Source organism: Rhinopithecus roxellana, chromosome 15 (assembly GCF_007565055.1).
Source record: "Rhinopithecus roxellana isolate Shanxi Qingling chromosome 15, ASM756505v1, whole genome shotgun sequence".
Classification (NCBI taxonomy): Eukaryota; Metazoa; Chordata; class Mammalia; order Primates; family Cercopithecidae; genus Rhinopithecus; species Rhinopithecus roxellana.
The window spans coordinates 19,638,021-19,652,214 of NC_044563.1; the positions used below are offsets into that span (position 1 = coordinate 19,638,021).

At 43.1% G+C, this 14,194-nt stretch overlaps 1 protein-coding gene across 1 annotated transcript in view; it reads left to right on the top strand.

The window, feature by feature from the left end:
* LOC115893597 (oxysterol-binding protein 1-like) overlaps positions 1–14,194 on the top strand; it is a 34,257-nt gene that overhangs the window by 9,009 nt on the left and 11,054 nt on the right. The window contains exons 3-8 of the mRNA XM_030918294.1: positions 461–659; positions 914–1,016; positions 1,387–1,441; positions 1,640–1,771; positions 8,568–8,813; positions 9,100–9,220. Of these exons, the coding sequence (XP_030774154.1) occupies positions 461–659; positions 914–1,016; positions 1,387–1,441; positions 1,640–1,771; positions 8,568–8,813; positions 9,100–9,220 (856 nt within the window). The remainder of the gene's footprint in view (positions 1–460; positions 660–913; positions 1,017–1,386; positions 1,442–1,639; positions 1,772–8,567; positions 8,814–9,099; positions 9,221–14,194) is intronic.

Here is a 14,194-nt window from a genome sequence, read left to right on the forward strand (position 1 = left end):
TACTAGACTACCTCAGTGTAGATTCTCTGTTCTTGGTGTCTGAATTCCTTAGCTTTCAGTTACTTGAGTTTAGTCAAGAATTTGTTGAAAGTAGTTATCCTGTGTGTGCTCTCATCCTTCTTTCAGCCAGCAGTTCTCTACTTTTGGTGCAGTTCACATACCTGCTCTTTCTGATGTTGCCACAAATACTTTGTCTAGGTTTACTGCCCACGTGGCGTAGGTTTGGTTCTTATGACCAGGAAAGTATAAAAGAGCCGTGATAACCATATTTACTTTTTTTCTGGGTTTGACCTTGATTTCAGCATGGAGCTAGCTGTCCCTGATACCTTGGCATAAAAGGGAAAGTCTTTCATTGTAATTTGTCAAAGTTCACGGAATAAGGTTACTCAATGGGCTTGCAGAAGCTTGAGGGGAAACTCTGACTAGTTGAGGTGACGCAGTTAACGCTTTCTCCATACAGGCCTGCAGAGATTTCCTCATGTTAGCCCAGACCCATAGTAAAAAATGGCAAAAGTCACTACAGTACGAAAGAGACCAGCGTATCCGACTGGAAGAGACCCTTGAGCAGCTGGCGAAGCAGCATAATCACCTGGAGAGGGCCTTCCGAGGAGCCACGGTGCTGCCGGCAAACACTCCTGGCAGTGTGGGTTCTGGCAAAGGTAAGACGCTTAGCTCTCAGGTAGCCTGGTCTAAGGTGAGCCAGATGGTTTTCTGCAGTTGATAGGAGAACTCCAAACTCTCCACAGTCACTGACTCGTGTGAAATGGAATTGGAACCCATTGATTTATTCTGGATTTTCCACTGCTTTCTACCATTTTTTGCTGTGTTTGTGGTTAGTGTTTAAAAGAACTTGCTCTATCAGACATTTGGTAAAGATAACCAAAGTTAACAAATGGAGCTTTTCTTCTTGTAGATCAGTGCTGCTCTGGCAAAGGGGACATGAGTGATGAAGATGATGAGAATGAATTTTTTGATGCACCTGAGATCATCACCATGCCTGAAAATTTGGGCCACAAGTAAGTTATCCTTGATTGTTGAAGAAAATAAACATATTTGGCCATCAAAAGGTTAAAAACATTTCAGTGAGAGTATTATAATTGTCAATATTCAATCTGGGCCCTTTTCCTTTTTTTTTTTTTTTTTTCTTTGTTGTCTCAAGATCTGTTTGTAGAATGGGCCCTTTTTAAGTGAAAAAGTGTCAGCTTTTTTACATAAACAAATTCTCCAGAGATATTTACATTCATTCCTATTCTAAATGTCATCATTTGATCACCCATCAATAAGTTTATACAGTATACTTGGCATTCTGCTTTGTAAAGAAATGTCCAGGACCAGACTCTAGTTCTGGTTTTTGTTCTCATCCTCCTGTGTTTCCCATCTGTACAGACGTACTGGCAGCAATATCAGTGGAGCCAGCAGTGACATCAGCCTTGATGAACAGGTAACTCTTATATGGGAGTTGTCAGAGGTGAGGGACGTGGGTTGTGATTCCCAAGGATTTTTTTTTTTTTTTTTTTTGGTGACGTGCTAAGAGAAACTGATTTTTTTTTTCTTTTTTTAGCACGGGGGAAGGGAAGGTTATAAATACCAGGTTTTCTGTTCTTTGTGGGTGGTTGAATGGCTTTGTTTTTTCTCTCAGTACAAGCATCAGCTGGAGGAGACCAAAAAGGAAAAAAGAACCAGAATACCATACAAGCCAAACTATAGCCTCAATTTATGGAGCATCATGAAGAACTGCATTGGAAAAGAACTCTCTAAGATCCCCATGCCGGTAAGGTTCTTGCACACTGGAGCTGCTGCCAGGAGTTCCTCTCAAGCCTCAGTGGGAAGAGTGCTGATATGACAGCCCCACCCACTTGTGCAGCAGTTTGTGGCATGGTCTTTTTTACCTTTACAGTCATAAACTGTTCCTTAAATTTAGCTACTTTAATTTTGGCTCTGGATCTGATATGTTCCCAGATCACCTAGAATCAGATGTGTATTTTCAGTAACAGTTATTTTTGAGCAAATTCCTATGCTAAATGCACTGGGGACATGCATGCAAAGATAAATACATCATAGTTTTTGTTTTCAAGAAGCATGTAGTTTAAAAGAGACAGACATGAAAACAGGTAGAAAACATTATTTTCTGTGATAGTATTATGGAAAGTACAACACAAACAAAGGCTTAGGGAACACAGAAGCAAAAATTGTTCATTCAAACCAGAAAGATGAGGACCCTCCCCATGGCAAAGATGGTGTTTGGGCTGACCTCCCTGTCCCCTGTCATGTCTTCCTCCAATCTGTCTACACTGTTGTGAAAGTGATTTTTGAAAAATGGCAAATGTCAGTCCTCAGCTTAAAATCCTTTACTGGATCTTCATTGCTTTCAGCATAGTCCAGATACCTTAGGGGGCTTGGTAACTCCTCCCCATGGGCAAGGCTCCACCCCACATATCCTGAGTTCTAGTCATTAGGATTACCTTCAGACATCCTGTCCTTTCCCTCAGGGCATTTGTACATATTGCTCTTTCTGCATGGACTTCCGTCAGTTCCCTATCAATACTTGCCACCTTTTTTCTGCTGTGGCTAATACCCATTTCTTCAGGATGCAGCTATAGTGTGTCTTTTTCAGCAAACCTCCTCCAGTGCTTCCTATCAGGATGAAATGTCTGTCCTTTGTGTTCCAACAAGTTCCACTGTTTATGGTGTAAACAGTGTGTATCACTGCATGTTCATTTCACAAGCATTTTCTGGGTGCCTACTGTTTGCCTGATGTTGCCCTAGTTTTCAGTTAAGTATAGAAGATATAGGTTCGATTTATTAAAGAAACAAATTATTGAGGCCAACTGTGGGGTTGGGGAGGCAAAAAAAAAAAAATCAAAATGTATCAGTTTAAGCCAGGGCTCAACAAACAGCATAATAGTTTGTGATGTGAAAATTAGTTGAAATTCAGATGTTAACGTCCATGATGTTTTATAGGAGCAGGGTGATACTCTTTCATTTACATATCATCTGCAGCTGCTTTCATCCTACAACAGCAGTGTTAAGTGGTTGTGGCAGAGACCATATGGCCCTCAAAGCCTAAATATTTACTATCCAGCCCTTTACAGAAAAAGCTGTCAACCCTCTGCCTTAAACAAATGTTGGCTTAACTCATTATTGTGTTCAAGCCCAGAAGTAGGTGGTCCAGGGCTAGTGCCATACTCTGTGGTGTCAGGGCCAGGCTTCTTTCTATCCTGGGGCTCTGCTGCCTTTGGCCTCAGTCCGCAGGCCCAAGTGGCTGCTCCAGCTTGAGTCATGAGAGCCTCATTCCAGCCAGCCGGAAAACGGAAAAAGAGGAAAGGCTATACCTCTTCAGGGTGCTTCCTGGCTGGGTGCAATGGCTAATGCGTGTAATCCCAGCACTTTGAGAGGCCGAGGCAGGTGCATCACTTGAGGTCAGGAGTTAAAGACCAGCCTGGGCAAAATGGTGAAACCCTGTCTCTACTAAAAATACAAAAATTAAACGTGCGTGGTGGTGCAGATACTCAGGAGGGTGACGCAGGAGAATCACTTGTACCCAGGAGGCAGAGGTTGCTGTGAGCTGAGATCACACCACTGTACTCCAGCCTGGGTGACAGAGCTAGACTCTGTCTCAAAAAACCAAGAAGATGCTTCCTGGAAGTTGCATAAATCACTATCACTTAAATCTGTGTGGCTAAAACTTAGCTATATGGCCAGAGCTAGCTGGAGAGAAGGCTAGAAATGAAGACTTCTGTTCTAGATGACATGGCCTTGTGAAAAATTAAGGGTTCTACCAGTTGTAGAAGAAGGGAAGAATGGATAGTGGGGATGGGCAAGTGGCTACAGATTTTGTCCATAGCCAGCTACTTGGCATACAAAAATACAGAAGCATTCTCCCTACCCTCTTGAAGCTATGGACCAATGTGTAGTTTCTGCCTCTTCATAGACTGCGTTCCTCGTGATCAGGGGCTACATCTTGATAGTCTTTATATCCTTGATGCTTAGCCCTGTGCCTGGCATGTGTAAATCATTCAGCAAATGTCGAAGTAATTAATTAACTGGGTCTTGGAAAACAAATAGGTTTATGTATAAATATGTAGAATTTTTGTTAGGAAAGTGTTGGGCTGGGTGCATGCTAACACTTGGGAGACTAAGGAGGACCGCTTGAGCCCAAGACTTCAAGACCAGTCTGGGCAACATGGGGAGACCCTGTCTCTGCAAATAATAAAAAATTTGGCTGGACATAGTGGCTCATGCCTGTAATCGTAGCACTTTGGGAGGCCAAGGTGGGTGGATTGCCTGAGCTCAGGAGTTCGAGACCAGCCTAGGCAACATGATGAAACCCTGTCTCTACTAAAATACAAAAAATTAGTGGGGCATGGTGGTGTGTGCCTGTAGTCCCAGCTATTCGGGATGCTGAGGCATGAGAATGGCTTGAACTCTGGAGTTAGAGGTTGCAGTGAGTCGAGATGGTGCCACTACATTCCAGCCTTGATGACAAGCGAGACTTTGTCTCAAAAAATATATATATATAATAATAATAAGTTAGCCAGGCATGGTTATGTGTGCCTGTAGTCCCAACTACTTGGGAGGCTGAGGTGGGAGGATCACTTGAGCCCGGGAGGTTGAGGCTACAGTGAGCCATGATCTCACCACTGCATTCCAGCCTGGGTGAGAGCGAGACCCTGTCTCAAAAAAAGGTTGACCTTCAGATAAGAAAAGGCCATGAGTAGCCTTAGGATAAACCTAAAATAATAATTAGTTTATTGGGGGCTTGAAAAGAAACCCCACTTACCTGGAGTATTAGGTGCCTTGAAGGGAATAGTGGGAAAGTGGACTGGAAAGGCGTGTCATTGCAGTCTCAGAAATGTAGTTCCTGCTTAGAAACAGCTTCTGGTGCTGGCCGGGCACAGTGGCTCATGCCTGTAATCCCAGCACTTTGGGAGGCCAAGGCAGGTAGATCATGAGGTCAGGAGATCAAGACCATCCTGGCTAACACGGTGAAACCCCATCTCTACTAAAAAATACAAAAATTAGCTGGGCGTGGTGGCAGGCACCTGTAGTCCCAGCTATTCGGGAGGCTGAGGCAGGGGAATGGTGTGAACCCGGGAGGCGGAGCTTGCAGTGAGCTGGGATTGCACCACTGCACTCCAGCCTGGGCGACAGAGTGAGACTCTGTCTCAGAAAAGAAAAAAAAGAGAAAAAAAGCTTCTGGTGCCATGCGTGGTGGCCCACACCTGTATTCCCAGCACTTTGGGAGGCTGAGGCAGGCAGATCACTTGAGGTCAGGAGTTCGAGACCAACCTGGCCATCATGGTGAAACCCCATCTCTACCAAAAATATAAAAATTAGCCGGGCATGCTGGCGCATGCCTGTAATCTTAGCTACTCGGGAGGCTGAGGCAGGAGAATTGTTTGAATCTGGGAGACGGAGGTTGCAGTGAGCCGAGATCGTGCCACTGCACTCCAGCCTGGGCGACAGAGTGAGACTCTCTCTCAAAAAAAAAAAAAAAAAAAAAAAAAAAAGAAATAGCTTCTGGGTCTAGGTGACTTCTCTCTCCTCCTTTACCATTAGTTCCTTGTTGATACTGCCTTTAGGAATGTATAATCCTGTAACTGTTTTGCCCACAGATCAAGTCTTCACCCTTCCCCTACTCTGGGCTGTGACACAGGAAAACTAATCCTTCTAGGAGGTGTTTTTTCAGGCTTCCGTGGCTACTGGATTCTGGCTGGGCTTCACTAATGCAAGATACCAGTAGGAGGTTATGGCTATGGGAAGTCTCTCCCTCTATGCCCTCTTGAGTGGTGCTCTGGCTTTCACTGGACAGGCCTCCCCTGCCTTGATGTTTTACATTCTCCTGATCCTCCTCTCTTGGACCTCCACCTCTGAGCTGTAGTAATACTGCTACTTCTCCCCATCTCTCCACCCTACCAATGGTTATAGCTTCCTGCTGCTGCTAATCTCTGGGTTGTCTTTTTTTAGCTGCCCAATTTTTCATCAACTGTGTAAATCCTTCCTTCCCCTTTAAATACTCAGACTCATTTGTTTCCCTGCTTGGCTTTTGAGTAATAAAATGACTATTATAAGAAGCTTGGCACTTTTGGAGAAACTGGTTGTTGATGGGCAAGGCTGTGTGTGTGTGAGAAGCAGTGATAAAAATGTGCTGATTCTAGTCCCATGCACTGCTGGTATGTCTAGTACCACCAGTGGAGTACACTGCCTGTCCCCAGTTTTCCTCAAAATGTATGGAAATGTTACTTTATGTTGCCTGAAATTCTGCCACTGAGAGATTTTGTTGGGTGTAGTTAATAAGTGCCCTCTTTAAAAAGAATTGAGGATTAGGGCTTTCTCAACCCACCACCCCTCAGTGTGTGTTCGTGTCCTCATACTGCTTGTCTGTCAGTGTGGGGAAGAGGGCTCAGGAGTATGGCACACTGTTTTGGTAGGTCCTATTTCTCAAAGGATGAGTGTTGTTGGTCCTGTGGCTCTGTGTTCACTGGAAAATGTTCACAGAGAAACATTTGGGATATTTCTCAGAGAAAAAGCAGGCTGTAGTTTATGAATTTAATTTAATTTATTTATTATTTTATTATTTTTTTGAGACAGGGTCTCACTCTGTTACGCAGGCTGGAGTGCAGCGGCATGGTCTTGACTCACTGCAACCTCTGCCTCCTGGGCTCAAGCCATCATCCCACCTCAGCCTCCCAATTAACTGGGACTACAGGTGCACACCACCACACCTTGCTAATTTTTGTATTTTTTTATAGAGATGGGGTTTTGCCATGTTTCCCAGGCTGGTCTCAAACTGCTGAGCTCAAGCAATCCACTCGCCTCAGCCTCCCAAAGTGCTAGGATTGTAAGCATGAGCCACCACGCGTGGCCAAGTTTATTACTTTTAAAAAGTGTATGAATGTATAGAAACAAACTGAAAATGTTAATGGTGGTGATCTCATTTCAAGAAAATTTTTTCCTTGATACTTTGTTTTCAGAGTTTTTTATAGTTAAAAATTATACGATATTAATTTCACAATTGAGGGGGGATAGCAAGTATTAGGGTAATATGTAGCTCAGAGGTTGGTGAGTAGGAGGGTGAACAAAAATGCTGAAAGAGGTGGAACATCAGAAAGAAAAGTGTTGTGTTTTTTCTGTTTGTTTAACTAAAGTGTTGCTTAAGGCCAGAACCGTTCACTAAAAAAGGAATTTTTTTCTTTCTTCTTTTCTTCTCTAGACTTAGAACTCAGGCTAATAATATTTAGACTTGTTCATCTATGTTGTTAATTAAATAAGCTTTATGGACTAACTTGGGAACCCGACTTGTTTTATAGTGAATTTTTACATAGTAAAATCCTTTAAAATTTCAAAGAGTTAATTTAGAAGCTGAGTTTTTTGGGGAGTAGATGGGTGGGGAGCATTAACAGTGTTTCTCACTCCCTACCCCTCCACTCCCCAAAAAAGTCAGCTTCTCTTGTTCACTTCTCTGTACCCAGCGGGTAGCATAGGGTCTGGCACACATGGGTACTCAATAAATATTTGTGGAATGAGTAAGTGAATAAATGAATGAATGAACATCTCCCGCAACAGAAGCCCCCAACCCCTGCTTCATGGACATATACACACACATGCTTGCTTTATCCAGTACTTGGTTGCCTTAAGCTGGCTTCAAAATTAGAAAAGTAAGAGCATGCACAGCCCCCTTTCAACCCCCATCATGAGCACTTCACTCCCAGAAACACAATTATCCAGCCTCAGAGGAGAAGTCAGAATCCTGGCCTGATGCAGAACTGAACTGAGTCTTAGCAATTGTTTTGTCCAGGATGGAAGCTAACTTTTATAACTAGTCAGGATACAGCTGTACTTATAATTTACTACTGTTTCTTTCATTCTCCAAGAATTTTAAATACCTGACTTCCTCTCTGGGTATACTTGTGCTAAAATACATTACATTTCTTTTTTTAAAAACTTATCCAGGCCGGGCGCGGTGGCTCATGCCTGTAATCCCAGCACTTTGGGAGGCCGAGACAGGCGGATCACGAGGTCGGGAGATCAAGGCCACCCTGGCTAACGTGGTGAAACCCTGCTCTACTGAAAATACAAAAATTAACCGGGCGAGGTGGCGGGCGCCTGTAGTCCCAGCTACTCGGGAGGCGGAGGCAGGAGAATGGCGTGAACCCGGGAGGCGGAGCTTGTAGTGAGTGGAGATCGCACCACTGCACTCCAGCCTGGGCAACAAAGTGAGACTCCGTCTCAAAAAAAACAAAAACAAAAAAAACTTATCCAACACTTATTTGATGATGGTCTTCTGTGGGCCAGGCACTGATGGATCTTGGATATGTAGTGCTCAACAGAAGAGGCATGGTTCCCATCTCAAAGAGCTTACAGTTAGTAAAATGAAAACAGTGATTTCTGCCACTCACAGACATGAACAGTTGACAAGGAGAATGGGTTGTTTGCGGATTAAATATTAGAGCTGTTCTACTGAGCAAAGCCCTCTTTCCCCAGTGATTTATTTCCTCAACTGCAAAATAAAACTGTCTCATATAGATGGGTAGGCAGAGTTTTTTTAACTGTTCTTTTCCTTACAGGTAAACTTTAATGAGCCCTTGTCCATGCTTCAGCGCCTTACTGAAGATCTGGAATACCATGAGCTGTTAGACCGAGCTGCAAAATGTGAGAATTCTCTAGAACAGCTCTGTTATGTTGCAGCTTTCACCGTGTCCTCCTACTCCACTACTGTCTTCCGCACCAGTAAGCCATTCAACCCACTGCTTGGAGAGACCTTTGAGTTGGACCGATTAGAGGAGAATGGGTACCGATCACTCTGTGAGCAGGTAAAGGAGCCTCAGGACCATAACGCATTTCCTTTCTGAAGAAAGAGATAATTTTTTGGTTAATCCCCTGGGTCTTAATGTTTGCAGAAATTCTAGTCCCTGTCATCCCAGCTTTTATTTTTTTCTTCAGAACTTCAGCATTGGAGACACTGGAGGTTCTGGGATTCACCTACTGTTGTGGGTGTAAAAACATCAAGTGTGAATTTTGGGTGTTTCTCACCAATTTATAGGCAGTATCTTTTTCTTCTCCTTTCCGCCTTCTTAATTTGAACCTGATTTCTTCAAGGTGAGTCATCATCCCCCTGCTGCTGCGCACCATGCTGAGTCCAAAAATGGCTGGACATTGCGTCAGGAAATCAAAATCACCAGCAAGTTTCGAGGCAAATACCTCTCCATTATGCCACTCGGTAAGGTTCCCATCTTTGTCAGAATTAATGCTCCTGGAATGAAAGGTTTTCTGGCACGATGGAGGAGGACACTGGCTCAAGAGTCAGGAGACAGGAGGTCTGATTCAGGCACTGACCCTCACTGACTGGCTTTGGGCAGGTATTTAACTTTTCAGCTATCAAATGAGTGTGGAGGCTAGAAACTCTTTAAGGACCCATCTAGTCCTAAATTGTTTATCCTCTTAGCTATATTTAATGCATCTCACCTAAGCACTATTTAGAACACAAAATCTAGCATGCATTTTTTTAAAAAATTCTGTCTCTGGCCGGGCACGGTGGCTCAAGCCTGTAATCCCAGCACTTTGGGAGGCCGAGACGGGCGGATCATGAGGTCAGGAGATCGAGACCATCCTGGCTAACAGGGTGAAACCCCGTCTCTACTAAAAACTACAAAAAAAAAAAACTAGCCGGGCGACGTGGCGGCGCCTGTAGTCCCAGCTACCCGGGAGGCTGAGGCAGGAGAATGGCGTGAACCCGGGAGGCGGAGCTTGCAGTGAGCTGAGATCCGGCCACAGCACTCCAGCCTGGGTGACAGAGCGAGACTCCGTCTCCAAAAAAAAAAAAAAAAAAAAAAAATTCTGTCTCTTAACTGGTGGTGTTTTTCTCCTTTATCTAGCAATCAGGTTCTCTCTGTAAATCAGAACTCATGATTGCAAGGTTAGGTTTCTCAGCTTAATCCCTCCGCTTTCTCCTCTCCTTCCTCCCTTTTCTCTTCCTCTACCTGATGGGTTGGGTATCAATTATGTAATGGCTGAATTCTAAGTCAGTGAAACTTTATTTTAAAAAGATCTTACTTGGGGCTGGGCACAGTGGCTCACACCTGTAATCCTAGCACTTTGGGAGGCCAAGGTGGGCAGATTGTCTGAGCTCTGGACCAGCCTGGGCAACATGGTGAAACCCCCTCTTTACTAAGAATACAAAAAAATTAGCTGTGGTGGTACACGGCTGTTGTCTCAGCTACTCGGAGGCTGAGGCACAAGAATTGCTTAAACCCGGAGGCAGAGGTTGCAGTGAGCCGAGATTGCGCTATTGCACTCCAGTCTGGGCTACAGAATGAAACTCTATCTCAAAAACAAAGAAAGAAAGAAAAAAACCCCCAAAAAACAAAAACTCTTATTGGATTACAAGTTAATTTTGTGTCAGAATCAGTCCTGGGAATGGAATCCTAATATACAATGTTAGAGATCCTATACCTTAGAAGAAATCCAATTATTAAAAAAGTGTAGTAGAGCTTCTCAATGCTTTCTTGAACTTCTCAATGCTTTCTTAAACCGTGTTTGGCCAAGTGTGTACTGAAGAGTAAAAGCTGCTCTACAGAAAGAGATCAAAGCATAAAGCAATTAGAGAAACCAAGTAGCTCCCAAGAGACAGAGCTGACCATGACTCCCTAAGCTGCTGGTGGCTTTCCATTTCCAGGTTCTAGTCTTTCACGAAGCATAGCTACAATTCTTAAGTATTGCAATATAGACTGCTTCTTTAATGAATTCACCTTTGCTCAGAAACACAAATGCAGCAAACATAGTGCAAACTAGAAATTAGCCAGAAAAAAATTCATAAATGTTTTGTAACATATGTAAAGGGAGAAAAGAAATTGCAGTGTTCCTTCTAATTTCATGGTTAATATGCAGAAGATCCCTAAATGAAAAAGGAGACTAAGTGATACATCAGTCTTGATCTTTACCAAGGAACTTTAAAAAGCTTCTACATGCTTAATTGTCTTTGCAGCTAACAATTTCAGAAGTATTAGCTTAAGAGTAGTAAATGCCTGGGATGTTACCATCTTATTTGCAGAATTAGGGTGTCAGTGGCCATATTGCAATGTGACGTTTTGCCATAGAGAAGAGTTTCAGAGGCCCCTTGAGGATCTCTAAAGGGATGAATTATATTTCATTCCATGGATGGTTAGGTACAGTCAGCTGTCCATACCTGGGTATTCTGCATTCATGGATACTGAGAGTACTGGGGGCCAGGCGTGGTGGCTCATGCCTGTAATCCCAGCACTTTGGGAGGCCAAGGCAGGCGGATCACCTGAGGTTAGGAGTTCAAGGCCAGTCTGGCCAACATGGTGAAACCCCGTCTCTACTAAAAATACAAAAATTAGCCAGGTGTGGTGTCGGGTGCCTGTAATCCCAGCTACTCGAGAGGCTGAGGCAGGAGAATTGCTTGAACCCAGGAGGCGGAGGTTGCAGTAAGCTGAGATTGTGCCATTTCACTCTAGCCTGGGTGACAAGAGCAGAACTCCCTCTCAGGGAAAAAAAAAAAAAAAGCCTGTAATCCCAGCACTTTGGGAGGCCAAGATGGGCGGATCACAAGGTCAGGAGATCAAGACCATCCTGGCTAACACGGTGAAACCCCATCTCTACTAAAAACTACAAAAAAGTAGCCAGGTGAGGTGGTGGGCCCCTGTAGTCCCAGCTACTCGGGAGGCTGAGGCAGGAGAATGGCATAAACCCGGGAGGCAGAGCTTGCAGTGAGCTGAGATCTGGCCACTGCACTGCAGCCTGGGTGACAGAGCGAGACTCCGTCTCAAAAAAAAAAAAAAAATGAAAAAAGAAAAAATACTGGTGGGAAAGAAATAATAAAAAATAATGATACAAAAAAAGACCAAAAAAAACCTATTTATGTAGCATTTATATTGTATTATGTATTATAAGGAATCTAAGTATACGAGGGAGAGGATATGTGTAGGTTACATGCAGATACTCTGCACCATTTTATATGAGTGACTTGACCAAATTGTGGTATCTGCAGGGTGTTCTGTAACCAATCCCTCACGAATACCAAGGGAAGAGGATTCATCTAAAAGATAACAATAAACTTAACTAATGAAATATTGTACATTTTCTCTATAATTTGACTAATCTAGATTTCTTTGAGGAATGAATACATGAACATGGTATAGATGGTGGATCTAATTTTTTTTCTAAGTTTTAGTAATTTGTTAAGGATCTAATTTTTTAATGTTAAAACATTTCTCTTATCCTAGAGAAACTTCATTTTAAAAATAAATTAATTAAATAGGAAAACAAAATTAATTAAAAAGAAAACAATTTGATAGTATTTACATTCCTATGGTTATTTAAGATTTGGATCACCAGGATCCTGTTAAATTCCTCCGCATATCAGCTGCTTAACTGAGTACCTGCCATGGGGCGGGCATGGTTCTCAGTGTTTGGAAAGTGTAAGTGAACAAAACAAAAATCCCGGTCTTCATGGGGAGATTGAAGAAAGGATTGACTTTGTGATAGGAAGCTGAATATAGAAATCTAAAGAATGGAATTTCTAGATACCTGCCCTGGGGATGGCTGTATTTAACACTTTTAGGCTCAATGGCTTGGAAGGCGAATCATGCAGTGAAATTTTTACATTTGCCATGGCACTCAGTTCTCAGAGAGAAAATTATTGTTAAACCAGTAGATATAACTAAAGAAAAATTTATGGACAAGGTTGTGAGTGAGTGAACAGATGGATGACTGGCAGTTTAATACACTGCTCCGGTGTGTTCAGCATAAAGTAATGCATCTCGGGAAAAGTAGTTCAAACTTTCATGTTAATAATTGAAGTAGCATTTGTTGAGTGTTCATTATGGGTCAGCCATTGATAGTAGTGCTTTATATGTATTAATTCATTCAGGCCCAACAATAATTCCATGAGATAGACACCTTTATTGCCATTTTTTAAACAAAGAAAACTAGGTATAGATAGGTTAGGTTGTCAGGGTCAGCTTAATCAGCTAGTATGGGATCTGAGTTGAGGCAATCTGGCTTCAGGGACCACTGTCTTTATCACTAGGCTGTACTGAAAAGGAGAGACTACAAGCCGTCAGTTACAATTACAGTGCAAAAAGGACACTGAAGACATCAGCCCAATATTCTCACGGAGGTCTGACAAGATAAGACAGTTTTAAGGTTATTTGGTAGCAGGACAACTTTGTACAAAATTATGGTTCTGTTAACTCCACTGTGAAAAAGTCAGCCAGGACTGAAGAAAATCTAATACAGACCAATGAAAGTGCCTAAAGATACTTGGAGGCAGTGGCAATGAGTTTGAGTTTCCCTATAAAATAGGCTAAAAAGATTAGAACCCTTGACATTTGGAAAAAAGAATGCTTCTGGAAAACATAACTGAAGTTTCCAAATAAGGCTATTGTAAGGGGCAAATATGAATTTCTTTTTTTTTTTTTTTTTTTTGAGACTGAGTCTTGCTGTGTCACCCAGGCTAGAGTGCAATGGCGCAGTCTTGGCTCACTGCAACCTCACTGGGTTCAAGCGATTCTCCTGCCTCAGCCTCCTGAGTAGCTGGAATTACAGGTGCCCACCACCGTGCCCGGCTAATTTTTGTATTTTTGGTAGAGATGGCCCATGTTGGCCAGGCTGGTCTCAAACTCCTGACCTCATGATCTACCCACCTCGGCCTCCCAAAGTGCTGGGATTACAGCCGTGAGCTACCATGCCCAGTGCAAATAAGAATTTCTTCATCAAGTTCTAGGATATAGAAATTCGCTGATATGCTTGAAGTTTAAAAAGGTGCATTTATTTTTATTTATGGATTTTTTTTTCTCTTTTTTTTTTTTGAGACAAAGGCTCACTGTGTCGCCCAGGCTGGAGTGCAGTGGTGCAATCTCTGCTTGTTGCAACCTCCGCCTCCCAGGCTCAGGCGATTCTCCTGCCTCAGCCTCCCAAGTAGCTGGGATTACAGCTGTCCACCACCATACCCAGCTAATTTTTGTATTTTTAGTAGAAACTGGGTTCCACAATGTTGGCCAGGCTGGTTGGTCTCGAACTTCTGATCTCAAGTGATCCACCTGCCTTGGCCCCCCAAAATGCTGGGATTACAGGCATGAGGCACCACCATGCCCGACCAAAAAGATAGATTTAATTAAGACTCTTGGCCCAGATGCAGTGGCTCACGCCTGTAATCCCAGCACTTTGGGAG